Source organism: Gavialis gangeticus, unplaced genomic scaffold, assembly GCF_001723915.1.
Source record: "Gavialis gangeticus isolate Ggan-Ray unplaced genomic scaffold, GavGan_comp1, whole genome shotgun sequence".
In the NCBI taxonomy this organism is placed as follows: domain Eukaryota; kingdom Metazoa; phylum Chordata; order Crocodylia; family Gavialidae; genus Gavialis; species Gavialis gangeticus.
This window is the reverse complement of record NW_017729006.1, coordinates 12,226,653-12,249,250: the sequence shown is the minus strand read 5'-3', so window position 1 is coordinate 12,249,250 and position 22,598 is coordinate 12,226,653. Positions and strand designations below refer to the sequence as shown.

The 22,598-nt window shown below is 39.3% G+C and overlaps 1 protein-coding gene across 2 annotated transcripts in view; it reads right to left on the bottom strand.

The window, feature by feature from the left end:
• The window catches only part of ANO10 (anoctamin 10), a 302,528-nt gene that overhangs the window by 79,025 nt on the left and 200,905 nt on the right, over window positions 1-22,598 (bottom strand). Inside the window, exon 13 of one of the 2 annotated variants that reach the window (XM_019508810.1) lies at window positions 7,483-7,599. The exons of the other annotated variant lie outside the window; for it this stretch is intronic. Within the exon in view, the coding sequence (XP_019364355.1) occupies window positions 7,483-7,599 (117 nt within the window). The remainder of the gene's footprint in view (window positions 1-7,482; window positions 7,600-22,598) is intronic. 2 annotated transcript variants of the gene reach the window in all.

The following is a 22,598-nucleotide window of genomic DNA, read 5'->3' as shown; positions in this document are numbered from 1 at the left end:
ATAATTAATCACCACATAGTATTTATACATATTTGAAAATCTGTATTTAAGATTGTATTTCTTAAGTGTCTTTCATTATAAACCTAAATTTTCCTTAAATCTGCAAAGACTTGGTGTCATCTCACTTTTTCAGCTGTTATCACAAATACAGTCACAAAACTGAGAATGCAGAAAATGCTACTTGGGTTAATGAAGTAAACCCCACGATTAATTTTGGACTTTGGGTTTTACTTTTTGCAGTCTTGTTTTAGTATTAAAGTCCATTGCTAGAACCATGAGAGCAAGTTTAAACACAGTGTGTTTCCATTATGGTTAATTATATCTCACTTCCTCAAATGCTAACATTGACAGAAAAATTTATATAAAAGATAATTACAAGAATCTAGTAAATGATATTGGCAGAATATTCCTTCTGCAACTAAACACATGCAAACCTTAGATTAAAAGATATTTTGGGACACCTGACGACTCACTAAGGAGGAACTGCAATTGCAAGTTGAATTCAACAGGTTTGGATTCTTAAAAATATAAGAAACAGAAATATTAAACCCCATTTTATTTTTATACAACCTGTAGGTCTGCCCTTTTAAATACATAAATCACAGGAAATTTTAAGAAAAAAAACTTTTTTTGTTGAAGCAGAAACTCATCAAAATTAAAGAGTTTTGCAAACTTGCATTAATTTCAAGAAAAACTTTTGAACAACTCAAACTGAAATGGGCTATAGCACTTCTGACTTTCCTATTTGGTTACCAAGTTTTCGGTTTCATTTCACATTCAGCTATTTTTCTGTGTTGGTTGCAAATTCAGCATTTAAGTCAAAGTTTCACTGCATTCTGTCACATGTATCACATTTGAGTGGAAGAGCGCAGTTCAGCCATGATGAAATTACCAATACCTATCAGTTAAAGACAGGTTGCTTGCCTAGCATTGTATCACAAGGACTTGTTGTTTGTCTAGCATTTAATCCAAAATCTACAGGGCCACCTGAATTCCTTTCATGTGAACCTACCTTTTCACCTGTCTAACTTGGGTGCCCATACCAGGAACTGAAACTTCCAATGGCATAGCAGATCCAAGGGAGGGTGCAGTGATACAGTTGCACCTCCCCCCACCCTTTGATTCCTGTTCCACACAAACTTTAAAACCATCTTCTTGGGAGAGCCAGCAACATTTCCAAATAACATAATGCTAGACCCCTGGCATATTCTTAAAGCATCTAGTTTCTCTTTAACTGGAGAAAAATGTGTGCATTATATGTGACAATACACCACATCATCTGCTCCCCACTTTTCAAAATCCTATATCTGCCCACAAGACCACATTAGCTTTTCTACTTTCCCAAGAGAAGCTGTACATAAAAATAATGTTTCTCCTTGTTGTTTTGGAAAAGTTTTCTTAGGAAAAAAACAAAACTGGAACATTTTCTTTCCAAAGTTTTTGGGAAGAATTATGATGACAAAGGAGTAATTATGAAGGACGTTCTCACACAAACTTCCAAAGCACAAGGAGGTGGAGATGGTAAGGGAAGTACAACTGTAGATTGTAGTAATATAGCCTTATATATAAATAGGGAGCCAGCATGGTGCAGTAGTACAGGCAGTCCTCGGACTTACGACACAATTGGTTCCTGAAAATCATGGGTTAAGTCGAAACATTGCAATTCGGAACCAATTTTCTCATAAGAAACAATGTTATAAATGGGGGATTGGTTCCTGAACCAAGATCTGATACCCTATTTTCACCAAAAATACCCCAGAATTTTGTACTCAATCAATTATAGATGAGTAATATAGATACATTAATGTACTTATATTGTAAATAGCAATCATATTGATTTGGAAGGACTTCTTTGAGGTGACTTTGCTGGACTTTTTGAAAGGCTCTTGGCTGGACTTTTTGAAGGGTCCTTGGCTGGAGTCTTCTCAGGAGTCTTGGCTGCAGCTTTTTCTGGACTCTTGTCTGCATTCTTAAAGAAAGTGTCCAAGGAAGTTTGGACAGGTGTTCTCCAGGGAGATAGGTGACACAGCAAATTTGTTCACTGGCATGGCCTTGCATCAGATCAAGCATTGTAAAGTCGAAGGTGATGTCGTAAAGTTAAAACAGAGTGTCAATTTATAAACGTTGTAAATACGAAACATTGTAACTCAAAACGTTGTAAGCCGAGGACTGCCTGTATTATAAACCCTCAGCTCCCAAATAACAACAAAGAAAGAATTCACTAGTTTAACAATAAATTCATGATTAAAAACTAACAAGCTAACTAACAAAAATAACAAGACTCCTTCAATGTTCCCTTTCCTGAATGTGTGCGATTCAGAAAGACTGGCCTCAAATCCTGGCTGCAGTTTGGACTGGCCTAACATTGAAGGAACTCCAAATTCTGCCATTCCAGCTGGGCATGCAGACAGCTCTAGGCCTTCACTGATTGTTCCAATGCTACGGCATCTAGAACTTAGCATGTGTTGCCTCTCGAGCTGCTCAGTCACCAGGCCCATATCAAACTGTAACAAGATGTCTTGTTTTGACATTTTCAGAACAGACTTTCATTTTGGATTTAACAGAAAAGAAAAGAAAAAGATGCAAAGTGGAGCATTTCAGTGTTTTCTTAATGACAGTTTTTTGGAATTACAGCTCTGCAAAAACTATGTTTTTGTTCTCCTATGAACCAGATTTTGAAACTTCAAGAACCAGAACTTTCCATCTAGCCAGTTCTAGTAACAAGTATTTAACTACTTCTGGGAACTATCAGAGCGTCTGCACATGCACCTGCAGCAGCAGAAACAGCAGCAGCACAAATTTGTGCCAGAAATTTGTATCTCAGCACATGTGCCTGAACACATGCCACTTGAGGCAAACTGACCCTGCCCAGCTCCTCCAGGATCTTCTGCCAGGCGGAGCTAGAGACTGTGGCTAGCACCTTTGCTGGTGCCAGCAGTATAAAACCCTGCCTTGGTGAGCAGCTCAGGGCTATTTGCCCTCAGGAGCTTGTGAGGCCTAGCCAGGTGGTATCTGGGGACACTAGCCCGTTGTGCCAACTGGACTGCTAAAGCAGCCCTAACCTAAAGTAGCTTCTTGTCTGCCCTCCAGCTGGGTCCCCAGTGCTGGCCCTGGGCAGACTCCTGTGTCTGGGTCGCGACACTTGTCTCACCAGCAGATCCTGGTGTTCCCTGTTTAAAACTTGCAAATTCTCTGATAAAAAACCCAAATTCTCTCATTAAAATACACAAAATCTGTGTTCTTCTGTGATTAAACTGAAACACCACTATATAGAGATCAGTTGGGCAATGTTTTATTGATATATTTACAATTTTAAAGCAATCTGGAAGCCTACCAGTGCCTCTATCATCATAATAAATGAATTATAAATATCTATACACTTTGCCATTTGCTTTTGTTTTTTTTATTGTAGAAAAATTAGAGCTGCCCCTGCCCCCTTCACTCACCGGGACGTGGGGTGCTGAGCAACAGCGATATGCCGGTACCCTGCCCATGGCCTTGCCCTTCACTCTCAACCCACAGCATCCCCACAGTGCCCCTCACTAGCTCCCTCCCAACAGCAACTCCATCCCAGCACCAGGACACAAGTTCAGTTGTTCCACCTGCCACTTTGTGGCTCTAAGCAGTGCCAGCCCTTGCTGTTCTGCTCGCTCTGCCTGTGCCCAGACCCCAGTGATCCCCATGCCGTTCCTGGGAAGCCTGTGACTGGGGCTCACAAACCCTGACCCCCACATCCCTACTCACTGGAGATGGTGTCTGGGTCCAGGTTACACCGCAGTCTTGCCCTGCTCCCAGATGCCACAGCATCTCTCTGGACAGCAAAGTCTCTGGTTGCTTCAGAGCATGCTCCTGGAGTATGACATTCCCTGCGTCACTTTTTTTTCTGCAGGGAGTTTTTTTTTTTTTATACCAGGATTTCCCAGTATCAAATTAAGAGACTACATTGCATTTTTTTGTTCCCAGAGTGCCTTGTGCAGCATCTCAAACTGCTTTGAGATGCTGCAACAGGAAAATGAGTGCTCGTCTAGACATGCCCTATGATAGTCCCTAAAATCAGACTCAAGGAGATGCTATGAATCAGCTAGGACATGGAAGAGCTGGAAGTCTTCTCAACCACTAATGAAAAAGTCAAAATTTCACAAGTGATGTACACTTAATATCTATTATCTAGAGGAAGCAGAACTCTGCAAGCTGTTTCGCAGTCAGAATCTTCTGCAAGAATAAAATAATTGGAAAAAGAAATGATTTGAATACTGATTGTATGCATTAAAATGGTGTGTGTGTTGGCAGGTGTTAGGGACAGCAGTCAAGAAAGGGAGAGGATACACAGCACGTAACAGTGAGAAGGACACAGCTGTCAAGTGACATCTGAGCCACAAACATATTGGCCTTTGCTTTTTTTAAAAAGTTAATTTGGAGAAACTTAGGGCATTGGGCAACTAACTCCACGTAAATTCTTTAAATTGGAGAAATTAAAATGAGAGTTAAACTCCAAAAGGTAATACTTCCTGGCAGAAGATCCACCTGTAATGTTCTTTAACATCTGGAACCTAAAGAGCTTGTAATCATGCTAAATAAATGTCTCAATACTTGTTCACATTGCCAGTGATTTTTTTTTCACGTATTTTGCCAGAACATATATAGAAAAGCAAGGTAGATGAGGGAAATCTACCAATAAAATCTAATGGGGATTACTTGTGCATATTATCATAGATATCCTAAATGTAGGAATGGTTTTTCCTCTATCCTGCAGTTGGATGAAAACTGAAAGTAGCACAGAAGAACCAGAGGGTTTTGATTCTTATTGAAATTCAGAATGCCCATCTGTCAGCAGGATTAATAAAACAAACCCTGAAGAATTGGGGCTCAGGCATATATTATGGTAATGAATGCAGAGATACAAGGGTAGGAGATTAATTCTTAACTGCTGACAAATACATTCACATTGAAACAGACTTAGTAGATTCCAAGTGGCACATTCTAACCGAAGGTAGCTGTATTCACTTGTGCTTAATGTTCCTGTGGATGACCTAGTTTTGCTTGTCTACCAAATGAAAACAGAAAAGGAACAACTAAAATAGAGCAATTCTGTTCTTTTTAATGTTAAGAAAAGAATATGTGAGACTACTATTGACTCCTGGTAACACATTCAATACATTAGAGAACTGCAAACTAAACTATGATGCTTTATATTCTATTTTAATTTCAATTCTATTTTTGTGGTTTTATTTTGGAAGACAGTCTTGACCTGGATAGGGACACCTGTCATATGAGCCTGTGGGTTTTTAACTGTGATGACAATGTAAAGTTTCAGGACTCTGTCTGATATTAATAAAATGGCATTTTGCCAGATGTCACAGAAGAATTTATAAAAAGTGTATTTTCTATCTCCACACAAAGATCACAAAGTAAGGAAGGTTACCCACCTATACCTACAATATTCTCAGGGTATGCCTACACTGCAATGTGATGTACATTTCTGTTCACATTTTATGTACTTTAACTGCAATATTTGCTAATCCTTACCCTGTAAATCCATACTTTGTTATATGATCATTCAGTTAAAACTCTTTTAAACTGAAGTCTCTCCAAAATTTCTTCTTTACTAGTTACACTGCTCTTCCCACTTCACAGATTTCCCAAAAAATGGATTGCAATGGGTAGCCACATGGGCATGCTCCGCCCAAAAGATTTCTCTCCCGCTCCTCAGACTAGTTATCTTTATACCAATATCGCCTTTATTTTTGCTCCATAAGCATTTGCCTACAATATTTTGCAGTACAAAAATTTAACTCCTTATTTTGGTAGGGCACCTTGGATGGCTGTTAAACAATGCTGAAATGTATCCGATTCCTAAAGTAAGAGGAGAAAGTTCTAAACATAAATGTCATTTAAATCATCAGTTTCACTTAATGTTTCATATAGTCTTTGATTAATTTTCTCAACAAATGTTTCAGTGATTTTAAAAATTCCATACCAAGTGCGCTTACAATAAGGCCCCGTCACACATTACACTTACAATATGATTAACAAGTTATTTACATCTTAGCTTGTGACTCAGCCACTCATTAAAGCAATGGCATCATAAAACAATGAGTAAGTTGCAAAGTTATTTCAAAAACAAGTGTAATAACTTTGCGGCTAGTATCTATGATGCCATTAGTTGAACGTGTGGGCAGGTGTGCCCTTGTGGCCGGGAGCCCCATCATGTGATGGAACTCATAGCTGCAGGGGTGTACCAAACACCCAGGAGGCTGGGAGCCCACGTCTGATGGGGCTCCCAGCTGTTGAGGGCATGATGCAGATCAGCTGATGGGGCTCCTAGCCACAGGACCTTGCTGCTTACTGTGGCAGGGGTAGCCCAAGATCATGATCCTAGGCTCCCCCTGCACCAGCAACAAGGCCTGATAGGGTCTGATGCTCAATCCCAAACAGGAGATTGTGTGGATCACAAATGAGATCTTGTTGCACCTTTACCTGTACATCTGGCAGGAGCCTAACATTCACACAGTAGCCAACCACTATTCACATACAGTAGCATTTCAGAGAAGAAAAATATTCATTGACCAGCAATAATAGACATCATCCTTACGCAGAGCTTTGCATTCACAGATCTTGAACTTTTTTGTGAAGAAAAAATAAATATTACTATAAATAAAAACACTAAAAATAACTAAACAGCATCTAAAGTGACACATTTGACTAAAATTAAACAGACTGTGTCAGATTAACAAACTTTAATCCCTATTTAACTATCAAAATATGAATACATCTCTGCAAACCTAATTGACTTTTAAACATCAATGCTATTTCCATATTGTTTTTCACTCAAAGTACACAATTAAAATATACTATTCATTTTCATATTTGTTTTTCTTTGCTTGTGATGAGCATTGCTTTAGTTGCAAATTTACAAAGGGATACTTAAATTCCAATCAAAAATGGTTTTCAATGGAATACAGGATGAGAAAGGCCATCCTGGGCCAGAGTCTAGTTCTCTGCATTCACAGGCAACCATTTACCCAAAGAATCTACCAGATCATTACTTCAATACCTCAAACAATCATGTGGAAGAAAACCAGAAAAAACATGAATCTACAACATACTACAGAAAAAAACAGAAATAAGGGCACTGCCAATGTCCTGCCACTGCAATGTCAATAAAGTTTTTGGTTAATATAGGTTGAGGGGATATTTGTTTGAGGATCAAACCTCAAGACACAAAGAAAAGCAAAAACGTCCAAAGTGCTTCCCAATCTGACCTTGGGGAAAAAAAATCTTCCTGACCCCAAATCTGGTGATCAGTGTGACCCTAAAGCAGAAGAGTAAGACCCTTTAATAAAATCTTTTTTTAATGAGCATTCTTTTTTTTTTTTACATTTTTATCTATACAACACATACCCTTTAAAATGCTAGTTTCTTATAGTAAAAATTTCCATTAATTGCCTCTCTTGGTGTTTCTGCCAAGTGAGTTTCCCTTACCTGTTGTTTGAGAGCCTCTAGAGATTCAAATTCCAACCTGGCCAATTTTATCTGGATATCTCGTGGTTTATCAGGTATTAAGAATGCCATGACAAACTTCATCGCTAATAGGATATGCTGAAAAAAATTAAAAATAATGATTGAAGTACAGTGTTTGTAGTAAGAAAGGCAATTAGAATAAAAGATTTCTGCAAATTTTAAATCACAGGTGTTTATTTAGTGTTAGTGATACATAAAATAGCAATGGAAAATGAAATATAGAAATATGAATCTATACACTGGGCATATGGCAGTGATTCCCAATCTTTCTTGGTAGCAACCTAGCTTCTTCTCCAAGTTCAACTGCTATCATTGAATTTTTTTAAGACTAGCACCCCTACATGTAATAGGCCGTGAATTCATTTGGGGTCATAATCCCTAGTTCGGGAACTATTTCCTAATGAACTATCTAACAGCAAACATATGACAATATTTAAAGGCCAATCCTGGTAATAAAGCTAGATTTATGATAGAAAGTAGTTAACAAAACAAAAAACCACCACCACCACCACAAGTTAAAGAAATATACAAAATCAAATATATATAAATCATACAAAATCAAATACAGATAAAGAATATATAAATTTAGAAAATGATATTGATAATCCAAAAAGTAATAATTAATCCAAAGAGGATAAAAAGGCTAAGATATAGTTTACTACACATTCTGTACTATATTTATTAAGAACTGTGCATGCAATGTAAGAAGTTAGTACATGATTCAGGATATCTACCAAGAAATGCCAAAGTAGTATTATCCATTTCAATTTGTGAAATACTCTTGCTCTCAATGTTCAAGCTGATGAGCAACACACTCATTAGTACCACATTATAAAAAATTCTGTACAAACAGTGAACATTCTATAAATGGAGAATAATTTTCACTTTTCCTTCTTAGTCTCAAAGTATCCATCTTTGAGAAATCCCAAGTAATGTGTTTATTTTTTCTAACATAATCTGATGGTCAACAAACTATGACTAGTGGATACTAGTCAGTATAACTAGAAATAAATTATTTCCTAATAACTACATAAAGAAAACAGGTGACAGTGTCAGATGAATTTCTTAAGGATCAAACAATGAAATATTGAAGAAAACTAGAATCATCCTATTAGAAAAATTAAGGTATACTCCAAGCAGGACAGAATTCATCTTAGTACTCAGATGTGCAAGACCAACATGTACAATATTAGCCTATAAATTTTGCTAGAACCCTTAAGAGTGGCACCCAGGAGAATGCAAAGAAATTACAGGCATGCAACCTTAACAGAACCAGCAGGAAGCACGTTAGAAAAAAACAAAGATCAAAGATATAATAAGTAATAATTTAGATAACGATGGGTGCATCTACACATGCAATTAATGCAAAACAATAAACTCTGGAGCAATTTGAGCCCAAGTAAACTGCTCCCAGGCACAGCATTTATACGTTCACCTGGATCAGCTGCAATTTGAGAGGGGGCGGAGCAGGCCCCTGCCTGGCTGGCCTGACCACGTACAACTTGGTCAGAGTCTAAATGTGCATTCCAGTGTAGTAAATTACTCCGCTATAAGACAGTAGCGCTATCTTACACCAGAGCAAATTAGTTTACTGAGCCCTAATACTGCTGCACATGTAGACAGTGATGTTTTACTGAGGAGCTAATTAGTCTATTCTGCAGTAAAATGTGCACGTAGCTACACCCATGTACAAATACATAAATTCTGCTGTTACACTGGTGTAACCTGGAAGAACTGAATGTGGAATTACAATAGAAAATCCTACCTATATTTCTCCCCTCCTCCTCATTTTCTTTTTATTAAAACCATATCAGCAGCTGAATTCCTAATATATACAACTGGATTTCTCTTCTAAACTTCCAGACGTGCACTTCTACAAGGGTTTTTGTAAGTGATATACTGCAGCAAAACATATTTCACAAAACTGGAGGACCAATCACTACTAACTGATGTTTTATATGTTTTACAAGATATAACATACATGATAAAAATATGACAACATAATATACATAGCATTTATGTTTAAATACCCAATATATAAACACAGGATTGCCAGGGGAGTCATCACACCTGGTACTCTGCTGTTATAGGAAATCACATGATACAATCTCTTTCATAAAATTATCAATCTCTATTTTAAAACTAATAGGGTTTTGCCCTCATTGGCCAGACCAAAATGCTCTCAGCAGAATTTCAGTTTGGATTGTAAGTAGTAATAATTTTCTGAGTTATTTCCCTTTATTTCTTCCTTTTTTCAAGAAAAAAATATCAGAAGGTATATCAGGAGGAGGATATTAGAACATCAGTTTCCCAAACTGAGGGGGGAAACTATCCTAGTTTGCCAGGCTATGCTACAAGAGATGAGGGGGGCGTGGAAATGTAGTAGAAATTGGAAACTTCCACAACCATTATTTCACTTATGATAATCTATCCACCAGTGATTCTCAACCAGGATGCCATAGCACCCCAGGATGTCCTGAGATCATTGTCGGGGGGCTATGGAGTGCTGCACAATGTTGGCACTGTTAGGTGTGCAAACATGTTTCACATGAAAAAATATAGATTTAATCCATAGTATTAAACATATTATGACCTCCTGTCTTTCTGTGTTCTTTATACAGAAGAATTGCTCTATTATTTTTCTGTAGTCAAAAAACAAGCAAAAACTGAGATGCCATTTTCTGAGGGGTGTCTCTAGTCTACTCAGTGCTGCCTCGACTCTAAAAAAAGGTTGAGAACCATTGCCATACAGTCTGACAACCTGCTCCCACAGACTGAAACAAAGCAATGCTTCCTTGAAACTGTTACAGCTACTCCCAAATTAATCTGGCACCCTGAGCAATTTACATGGCTACAGCTGTAAATTCATGGTGCTCATGCAGCTGGGCCTACCATGTAGATGTTTCTGACCTTGAGGAGTAAAAAGCTATATATTAATAGGTTTTACAATGAAGCCTCATCTCCTACACAGAACAAGCAAGAAAAACCAACCCCCACCCAAAAAACCCAAACAAACAACTCCCACCAGAAATCTCTCCCCAGGAATGGTGTTACAGACTATAATCAAGTCACCTCTTTAACTTTCTTTTGGATAAATTAAATAATTTCAGCTTTCCTAGTCTCTATTGTAATGCATGTTTTCCAGGCTTTGAATCATTTTTAGTTCTTTTCTGAAACCATTCACATTTGTCAGCATCTTTTATGAAGTGTGAACACCATAACTGGACACAATGTATTATTAGTCATCTTGCTAATACCACATGCAGAAATAATCCATACTTCTTTTATTCATACAACAATCAAGTCTGCCCTCCTGGCTAAAGCATCACATTAGAAACTCACAATTAATTTATCTACCATGAGCCTTTTCAGAATTGGTTTTTTCAAGATATGGTTATTTTGTAAGCATAACCAACGATCCTTGTCCTTAGATTAGGACCTTGCATGTGGCTGTTGTATGCTGTTTGAGTGTTTTGGTTTCTAAGGGAAACAGAAAGATGGAGCAACCAGGAGAACCTAAAGGTAAACAAGGGGAAAAATACAAAAAGAACTGATGAGAATGGATGGCACTGAGGGATTTGGAAACAGCACTCATTTACAAATTTTACAAAGGAGATTTAGCATCACTACAGCTCCCAATTTGGCACCTAAATCCATTGCTATGCGCCCCATCCCAATAAGGCCTACCCATTTCTCCTGCTGCATTTTCCCCTTTTCTTGATAAACAATAAAAACAGAGGAAAATATCTGAAAAATCTAGTACCCACACATCAACATGGGCATGGTTGTTTCAGGAGAGCTCTTCTACAATAAAATATATTTAATTTCAGAATTCAGCCTAATTCTTCAAGAGTTGCCAGCTGACAAAAGAAATGCAAAGAATTATTCAAGGGAAATTTGGGAGAAGAAAGAGGTACAGGGTATTTTGTTCACTTTATAATCCATCTTTGTCAGTACCCTAACCCTTTAGTAGAATAATCCTCCAAATCTGATTCAGGAACAAGAGAGATCTACTCTTAGAGCCCCCCGCCCTCCCACAAAGTCTTAAGAGTAAATGGTCACAGAAGTAGAGGTGGCTAAAGCCTTTTTAACAATTTAAAATTCTGTAATAAAAACAAGGTCAGCATAATCTGAATTTACTACAAACAAAAGAGAAAATGTATAGTTTGATAAAAACCTACTAAAAAATTAGACAAAACTAAAGGATTTTTTATCCTCTTTACAAAATATATTCAATCGCCTCTAAGTATTCCAGAAATACAAAACCGCACTTTTATTTTAAAAAGTAACTAATAAACTAATAAAAAAGATATTGTTTTCAAGACCATGCCCCTCATAATGATTCCAGGATGAGTGTCTTGGTATTAAAAACAGGATAACATTAACAAGCTGTATGCTCCCTGATGCCAATAGTGTAGTACCCTTACATTTTGCCATCTGCCGAGTGTGTACAGAGAGAAATGGCAATGTGTCTTTCACCCTTGATAACTGCTGTGCTATCAAACTCTTTGTGGTCTTGTGCCAGGTACTTAGAAAGCTAATAGAATTATTTTATTCTGTAAAAGCTAGTGATACGAGTAGCAGTGGCAGCTGCGCTTTTCAGCAGCATAGCCCTAACCTGGTTTCTTATAAAATAAAAAATGCAAATTCAGGCTGAATTTTTGGAATTTTTAACAGCTCATTTGATTCTATATTGGTACGACTGCAGCAATATTGTATTCCAGTCAAAGTCTAGCCATCATTAAACAAAAAAATATATGCAATGTAAACCCTTTGGACAATCAGTTAAGCTGCATTTAGAACACATAGAGTTTAGTGAAATTTCACATCAAAAGCCTGTTCCAGAAGTTGGCTGTTTACAAATATATTTAATTAAATCAGCAGTCCAGTTGTCTATAGCCAGTCCAGAACCAGTACCTGTGATATTAATTGATCACTATCTTGTAATAATTATTCATTAACTGGAGTTTCCATGTGTAAAATTATATGACTTTGAGTTAATTAAGCCTTGAATGTTTTCTACCAGGTTTGTGAATGAAGGCATAATCACTTTACTGTTCTACTGCAAAATATGTGGAAGTCATATGTTGCCCTGCTCTTCTGGCATTTAACTCAAGTAAAATCAAAGTTAAGAAATATTCCAGATCAGGGAGAATAAACCTGTTCATTTTCATGGCTATGAAATAGAACATGTCATTCTCAAAATCCTGAATCCCTAATCTGATGGCTACATTCCAAATTCACTAACTGTACTAGATTGGTTTGGTATTTTGAAATGGTTGCAAGAAGCTGAAATTCATAAATATGTTTGAGTAAAAACAAGTGAGAATTCAGTTACGGATATAAGACCTGCCAAGAGAAATTTTCATAAAACGCAGGATGCTCATTAAATTAAATTATATCTAGTACATATCAATGAAAGAAATTTATTAGAAAATACTCCTATAATACACACAAAAAGAAAGCATGATCAAACTTTTCCACCCACTTTTAAGCTAAACTACATTCATTACAGATCTTGCTAATGGAACAGAATCATCACAGCTGAAGGGCTCTAATAACAGGGGGCAATCTTCTGCTACAGCAATAAATGCTGCTTTTAAAACCTCACATCCCCACGTTATTAGAGAATCTTTTTCTGAAACGTAAACAGAATCTGCTTTGGTAAAAATGTGCGTTCTGCCCTTCAGAATGTCATTTTATGCACAAGAAACATCCAGGCAATATTTGGAGACAGCAGTCTATTGGGAGCTTGTTTTGTTTTTCTAAAACTTAGCTTGACCATTATGAGAATTGTGCCTACTAAGCATTTTAGAACTGTGAGCAGTGAAAAAATATCTGAAGCGCCAACTATTCTAGTTTTTGTGCATTTAACAATTTAATGCACCTGACTTCCCTCCTGCAGAGAGTGTGTAGTACATCTCTCTAACTCTCCCATAAGGAAGCTTAAAAACTATGGGATGCCACATAACCATAATTAGACCAAATGAATATTTGGAAAAACTGAGCTTTACAAGCTTTTGGACACAAGCACCCTTCTTCAGGCATAAAGAGAGTCTGCTGGTGTTTGCGTACTCTCTAGGGTAAAATAGAGTCAATATGCAAAATGCCGGTCTATGAAAATGCAAGTGTGTGGCAGAGAAGACCAGAGGGGATAGGAGTTAATTGGTGTGAAACATGTAGATGGGGAGGAAACAAAAGAAGGGAATGTTGACCAGTGGTAAAATGTAGAGAGGTTACCTGGGTTTATCAGATGACAGGCAGGTTATAATGTACCACAAATCCAATGTCTATATTTAGTCCATGATTTTTTTTTTATCTGGTAGTTTTATTAAGTGAAGTTCGTAGGGTATCTTGAAAGGTATCTTGTAAATTCCCTTTGAGGAATAGAGCTGAGAGACTGGAGAGAGTGATTGTCTTATGACAAAAGTCTCTAATCAAAAGGGTCATGGGCTAAGCATGTAAGAATGTGGACAACTACTCAGAAAGGTTTTTCCTATATGCAACAGCATGAAGAATATTTTTCCAGCTGACACTTGTTTCTAGCCATGAGGAGGCTCTCTCTCTCTCTCACTCAATATCTCACACACACGCACACACTAAATCTAAGGGATCAGTAGGACAGGCACAAAATATAACTTGTATAAACTGTTTCATCTCATGAATCATCTGTTATCAAATGTGGAATGACTGATATATATTCATATATTCATAAATTCAGAGCCAACCGCACCCTGTCATACATCAACAGGGGCATCACTAACAGGTCCAGAGAGGTCTTGCTCCCCCTCTCTACAGCGCTGGTCAGGCCGCAGCTGGAGTACTGTGTCCAGTTCTGGGCGCTGCACTTCAAGAAGGACGTGGAGAACCTGAAGAGGGTCCAGAGGAGGGCCACTCGTATGGTTGAGGGCCTCCATGGCCAGCCCTATGAGGAGAGGCTGAGGGACCTGAATCTCTTCAGTCTCCGCAAGAGGAGACTGAGGGGGGATCTTGTGGCTGCCTACAACCTTATCAGGGGCCACCAGCAGGGACTCGGGGAAAGTCTGTTCACCAGGGCCCCCCTTGGAGTCACCAGGAACAATGGCCACAAGCTGAGGGAGGATAGGTTTAGGTTAGATATTAGGAAGAACTACTTCACTGTAAGGGTGGCCAGAGCCTGGAATAGGCTTTCCAGAGAGGTGGTGCTCTCACCTTCCCTGGAAATCTTCAAGAGGAGACTGGATAGGCACCTGGCTGGGGTCTTATGACCCCTGCTACCCCCAGTGCTCCTTCCTGCCCATGGCAGGGGGTCGGACTAGATGATCTGTCTAGGTCCCTTCCAACTCATTGATTCTATGATGCCTCTTTCCTCCAAGAATTTGTCCTTTTTGCATCTGGTTAAACTGTCAGCTTCCAGAACACCTTGTGACAATGAGCTCCACACTTAAATTACATGCTCTGTGAAAAAGACTGTCTCCTAGTCTTCCATTCAGTCTCAAACTACCCTAAATACATGTCCGGCTCATCAGTACCTTGTTCCAATCTACTCTATCTGTTTACTCTCCAAGCCTCTACATTTCATGCATGCTGCTTCTTCTGTCTTCTCTACAATCTCTAGGCTTCATAATGGAGAGCACTGAGAAAACAGGAGAGTTTTTCCACTCGTTACTTTCTGTGCCTGGTTTCACAACTGTCGCAAGAAGCAGCGAAACGAAGCTTCACTCAGCCCAGACAATCTGGAACTGAGGCATGCTCTGTAGGGAGGAATCTCTCTCAGTTGGGATGGATTCTTCAGAGATTTTAGCAGCCATGCTCTAATACATTTTTATTAAGCACGTGGGGCGCTTACACACGTGATGAAAATTGGCCGTTTTTGCAGTTTAATTGCATCACGCTGTACATGTGCAGGGTTTATTTTATGATTTAAATGTGTGTGTTACATTGCAAACTAAACCATATCCACATGTAGTTTAGTTTGGAATGTAGCTATTTGTAATGTTGCAGCCTTTTGACAGCTTGCCTCCCCCTGCTTTGAGAGAGGCAGGCTGAAGGCAGAAGCGAGGGACCCAATCAGGGAGCAGCACCTGGTGGGCTTCCAGTGGGTGGGCTCGGAGAAGAGTTGGATACAGCAGGTGCTGCCTCTAAGTTGGGGCAGCCCCTGGCTCGTTAGCACCCCACCTGGGGGGCCCCATGGTGGTGCTACCCCTACAGAGGGAAGGACTGTCCCCCGCCCCACAACTCAAGTGCTGCACAGCCTGGCAGCAGCTTGCGCAGGCAGGCCATGCCAGAGGAAAAAAAAAGTGGTGAGGGGCCTGATCCTTGCCCCCCCTGCAAGAGCCTGCCCACCTCTCCCATAGCCAGGGGGTAAGCTGCCTGCAGCCCCTGAGCTGTGGTGGACCCCAGTCCTTTCCTCCCTGGTGGCAGTGCCCCCCAGGTGAGTGCTGTCCCAGCTCAGAGGCAACCCAATCTAATTGTTTCCCAAACCCAACCGGGGGAGCACCCGCCCACTAGCTGCCCATGCAGGCAGCCATGGGGGGGGGGGTGCCACCTTCGCTGTGGAGGGAAGGACTGGGGCTTGCTCCCTGCAGTTCAGGGGCCACTTGGCCTGCCAGCAGCTTGCCCCCCAGCTGCAAGAGACACGGGTAGACTCTATGGGTCAGGGGGAGGCAAGAAGGATCAGAAGCTCCTAAATTGAAGTGGTGGGTTTTTAATTTTCACAATTTAGGAAACTAAACACCGCTCACATGTACAAGCGCCTGCGCAGACTAAAATTTTTCAGAAGCTTATAACTTGGCCAAATTTGGGCAATTTTTTATTGGGATGGCAAAAAACCCACACTCTTAATGCGAGAAACATCCTTTCTTTCATCTTAAAAGCAGCTAGACCATTCTGCTAATTTTTTTTCCAAAACCTTATCCTAAAGAAGACACCTTTCATGAAAAAGATAAGCCAGAAGAATTAAAATTAGGGTAGGGTCTTGTTGAAGTAAAGTTTTGATTGTATGCTGCCAATGCAGGAAGAGAGAGAGAGAGAGAGAGAATTAAAACTGACATGCGCAAGACAGGCTTATGGAATTTTCCATTGGACTCACCCAGCATGTGTCCCCTGGGCAACCCCAAGAGCTGTCAGTCAGGCTGACCTACTCTTCAGCCCTGCGCATGCTTGGTAACAGCAGAGAGTTCAGGCTCACACATGCTCAGTCAGCTAAGAGCATGATGTCATTCGGCTAGAAAGTTCTTTGAGGGACACCTTCTAATTGGCCACCAAATTGTTATATAAGGTTAAGGAGCCCCTCCCTGGGGGGGAGATCCATTTACTGAGGACAGAGGCTACTTCGTAGGGACTGTCCCTCAGTTAGGTCTCCTCCAGCGTGGGCTCTCGCTGCTTTTCGTACCTCGGTCTGTCTGCATTGATTGATTCTCTGGTTACTGGACAGTTCTGGCTTGGACTCTGACTTCGTTTTCGGATCACCCTCAACACACTGACGATGACTTACCTGGCTTTCGACCTCGGAAATCACCTTAGCTATCCAATCGTCCTTCGGGACTGGCGTCACACCTGGCTATCCTCAACAAGTTACAGTTCGTTGTACTGTGTGTTAGTTCACTCCTTTTATGAGCCGTTGACCAGTCCTAGGATTATTGAGCCAGGCAGCCGCCCCTAGCCTCCGGGTTAGATAGCAAGGGCTTGGCTCAAGAACCCTGTGGACCAACGGACCCCTGTGTTGTTGTTCGTTCGTACCATCGCACCACTGTAACTGAAGAATTATGTTGCCTATGCCTCAAAAGCGCAAGTCAAATAAACCACCTTGTTTAAGAAACCATTACGCTTCCGAACCGCTCAGTACTCCATTGCCAAGAATCCCGCCTGTTTCGTGTTCAATTGCCACCCCGGCCCATCGTGACACTGGGGCTTGGTTCACCCCCCCGGGACAGGTCTATGCAGACGATATAGTTAGGAGTTGTATTTCAGAAAAGTGATATTAGCTATGTATTAGCAATTTTTTTTGCCAGTATAAGGTTAAGCTACAGTAGAAGGATTTGCCAGTAGTAGTTATCTAGGTATAGATATACCAACAACTTTTTCTTCTATAAATCTGACCAACATAGTCTAAAACATGAAAAATCTGTCCAACACAACTGTGAAAAGGCAATCATTTTGCTTACCGTGACGCATGATGTGTGCTATTACTGTGATAATTTTTTTCAAGCAAAACAAAAGGCCATTCTTCAATTATTTAAAACACACTCTATTTTATTTAATTAGCATTTAAATTAAACTTACTGTACATTTTATTTAATCATCCAGAGCAATAGTATGGTTTATTATTCTTTAAAAAAAATTGTGTGTTCTACATTTTTTTCTCTACAGTCATAGTTGACAGACTCCTCATGGTTTGCCTCATCGTGTCATTGATTTAACTGCTGTAGCATCAGGTTCATAGATACCTATTTCTTTTTAACTCTAAGAGTTTGTTAGTTATTTTACACTGATTTTTTGCAGGCTCATATTGAGCCCTAAAATTATTTTTTTCCAGATTAGGCAACTTTCTTGTTTGTTTTATTTTACATACCCAACCATTTGTCCTGGTCTCTTTTGTGCTCTGATAATTCAAAAATGACTTTTAAAAAAACACTTATAATGGATATACATGAAAAAAAATGATTGTAGAATAATGAAGCTATAAATCTTTGTTTCAATTCCATATTAATAAGAACCTAATTTTCAACTATTTTTAATGCTGTGTAGGGCTGCAATGTTCGAAGTTCTTATGCAGAAGTGCCCCATAGGGGAAAACAATCTTATTTTTTAATCGCTACATTATCCTTGACTGCCCTTGACTTTCTGGGTATCTTGTATTTTAATTCTTCTTCTCCTTAATTCCCCCTTCAATATTTATTTTAATATTCTGTTTAGTAATCACACAATCATTTTAAAGTTTGAGCACACTAAGGGAAATGCATTACAACTTTTCAATACCCCTGTATTTTGATTTAATAAATAAATACATTCAATACCAAAGTGATCTGAATGACTGGATTTTACAAACTTAGAAGTCACAACAAGTTCTTTTCCACATCAGAAATAAACTGAGATTGCAGTTTAAGGCATAAAAATGTACATTTTACAATAGTGATAAAAGATACTATGTGTATAATTAACAAAGTCTATTTATGACTGTGCGAACTGAATTACCCAACTTTCGTATCTCTAATATTTATATGTTCAAGAACATACGTGCTCTCACATGCAGTTGTAATGAAAAATATAGAACCATAAGTAATTATACCTACTATATTTTCATTAAAAACCTCTATGGGCCATATCTTACATCATCTTATGCCTAAATGGATTTATGTGGAATTTATGCCTAAATCACAAAGCAAGATCCTAAACAACTTCACTCAGGAGCTGCAAAACCACTCAGGCCCCTAAATTCATTAGGACAGAGATAGACAACATATGGCCTGAGCGCTGGATTCCACTTGCAGAATCACTGGATCCAAGGAGCTTTGGTGGCCTGGGGTTTCACCTGCACCTACACCATGACTGGATGGTGAGGACCTATGCCCAAACTACAGCCAAGGGGTAGGGAGAAGCAGCAGCAGGGAAAAGTGATAGCGGCCAGATTGAAACACCTACCTGCCTTGCACCCCAGTCACGTAGTTCGAGCTCAAAGCTCCAAAACGTTGTTGACCACGTCATTAGATTCTTCCATTTTGTCCCGAAAAAAAGTCTGTAGGAATCTAGAGTTGTCACTGTATATAACTGAAAGTGATCCAGACTGGCCACCTATGTGTCTACCTCCTTTCTAGCCTTGTTGTGATTCAAATCAGTGCTTCAAGGTGACTGCTTGGAAATGACGCAGCTATGGCCTCCGGAGCCTGAGGACACTCTTCACAGCTCATCTTGAAGTTGGACCACTGAGCAGCCAGAGGTACAAGATTAAGGAGCAAGAAGGAAAACAACTCTTGTGGCCCAGCTGTTGAAGGCCAGTGGAGGGCCCTCTTCTGGGATGAGAGATTTCTAGAGCCTGGTGAGAGGGTTGTTTCTGATTGTTGTTTTGCTTTTAAAAACAAAAACACCATGACAGCCTAATGTCAAAAGTATAAAAAGTCCTGGAAGTAGTGATTAGCTCTGAGGAACTCGGATACGTCCCTAGGCCTAGTGTTACTTTTGCCTGATAATTGGTGCATCCCTTCTGAGTGATGAGGCAATATGGATTTGACATGTAGATCTTTTCATTCCCCATATAGGAAATGTAGGCACATAATCCTCTCAACTAGGATTGTCCATCTGTGGCATACTACCTATTTTTTAGATTCTGAGACATGCAATATGCCAGTTTTAGAGGCTAATTACAACCTGGTCCTATGTCTAACAGCTACACTGAGACACTACTAGAAGCTAGGAATATAGAGAACCAGAGACAGTAAACTTTTGTTCATTTTGGATAAAATGTTAAAGAGCAAAATTAAAAAAACGGCCGTCAGCAAGTTGGTGGGTTCCATAACTATGGACAATGATTTGCTAAACCAAGAAGGTATTTGTTCTCCCTCTCTGCACCCATACAAATTGCCATTTTTTGATCTAATCACCAGAAACCTGATATTCAACAAAGTTCTGGAACTACCTGAAGCAAGAATTATAAAGAAAAGGTCCCCGAGCATCAATCTCTTGTATGTAGGACTATTGCTAGGTTGCAATTATTTATGAAAATACTCATTGGTATATATCTCTAAACTTGACTTACCTATTTTGCAGTACAAAATATATACAATATAGCCAAAAATATGCCACACTACAGCACATTTGTTAAACTGTTCTCTCCAAAAAAATACATGAAACAAACATATCTTTTAGAAGTGCTATACAACCATATGATTTTCTTCGTTTGCTTCAGTGCTCAGCCAATTTAAAATGCATGCACGCGCGCGCACACACACACACACACACACACACACACACACACACACACAGAGTAGATGTATATTTTTCATCCTTCGAGTTTCTAAATATTTGTTAAGAGTCAATGTTGCAGCACAGCAGTCTATAAGACCATGTGATAATGCATCCAACAGCATGTTACCATTTTATAAATGTGAAATATTTCGGCAGAATCCTTATCTCAATTTATGAATGGTGTTTAATAGGATGTAGGTTGGGACATAGGTTGCCAAAAGCCAAATTAACTAATGAACAATAAAGTTTTGAACATGCCCTGAAATAAATTCTAAATGAAATGTGGAAAAAAAGATGTTCATGGAATTGAAATTGACACTGTAATTAACACCAGGCCTTATGAAGTTTCTCTTAGCTGATGGCTAACATTATACATCAGCAAGACTCCTGATGGGTACAGTTTATTGTGAAAATGCCCTAACATTCCACCCCAGGAAAAAAAATTGCTAAGCCTATTAATTTACTAAATGTAGTCTCCTTTCTACCTCAAAGTCTCTTTCCTTGCTACATGAAAAACAAAAAATATGAAGAGTATAGGTAAACTACAATATAATTCACCACAGTTATCTATGAAAGGAATTCATTCCAAATTTATCACTCGGTAATATACCCTGAGAAGGATATATTAATTCAGGTAGAGTGCTCCACTAACAGTTATACTGCTTCTGGCACCCAGGTTAGGTCACTCAGAGTTAAAGGTTATCTCTACATATCACTGCATCATCTGGTGCAGACACATCCTCAGTTAATGACTGAATTACGCAGGGGATTAGTATATGGATACAAGGCTTTTTATCTCAGTATCAGTGGTTTGTGTCTGCTCCAAGCCAGTATTAAACAGAAGTTGTCTTCAAGGTCTGAAGACTTCGGTATCTCATTCCAGTTCCCCTCAATACCATTTATCTTAGTCCAGGATTAAAATGGACAAGTATTCATGCCAAATAATACATTTCAAAGTGTATGCTTTTGGACAGTTTCTCCAAAGCCTTAGACTCAACAGAAATGGAGACAGAATTACTTCATTACCATTAGAGTTGGCCCTTTCAGAACAGTATGGACACACACCGAGCCATATGAATAAACAACACCCATTCTGTGATGATTATGGAGATGATCAGAGTGATTCATTTTCAAATTTGTCCATACGATGTGAGTACTAAGTTTAATTTAAAGATCTAAAGAGGAAAAGTTAAATCTATATTCAAACTGAAACTGTATATTTGTGGCTGCCTGTGGTGACTGATATTGGAAGGCTGGCCAATTACACTATGGAAGTAAGATCTTGTCCTCTTTCTCAGTGTTTGAAAAGTGTATCTGTACAGGATGTTGAGAGTAATTGAGCTGGCTAGGCTCCGTTCCACATAGTCTGGGCTTCATCTTTGGCTTAATGCATGTAGTACTGATTAAACATCAAGAAACAACAGTGAATATGAACCAGAGAGCTTTTCATCACTGCCGGCCAGCTGGTTAGACCAGCCAGCAGAGAAGCGCACAGGGATTACATGTAAAAAGTGTGACAGAACAGTTGCATCTTTTATACTTGCATTATGTATTAAATAGCAATAGAAACCAATCCAATTCTAATGGGCAAATAAGAAAACCAATCACCAGTCATTACATATGCAGGTTTAACCTATTTCACAACTTAAGTATGTGTAGCGATTAATTCTTCCCTTATTGTCAAATGTCTTTATCTTCCTGGAAAATGTGGTATTACTTATTCTCCAGGTATGATCTGCAAGGGCCTTGCAACTCTCTGCTCATTAGAGTTTTAGCAGCCTAACAAAGCCTGGTGCTATCTTCTAGGAAGACAGAGCAGGAGGGAACTTGGTTAGAAGCAGAGATGATGTTAATTAAAGGTGAATGGGGGGTGAAAGGGAAGGGAGGCCTGATAGAAACTGAGACCTTGTTGAGTCAAGGTTTTACTGAAGCCTTAGGAAGGCAGTGTCAAGGGCACAGAACATGTAGTCTACCCAACACAGGAGACGTGCAATAATGATTCTTCACTAAGGCCAGTACAGTATAGATGGCCTGCCATGGACTGTTATCTGAGTTGAGCAAGGCTGACCTACCACTAGCTTCTGTCTCACTTAAAAAAACTGATTTTGCAAAGGGAGTTTTTGTGTTGCTTTTAG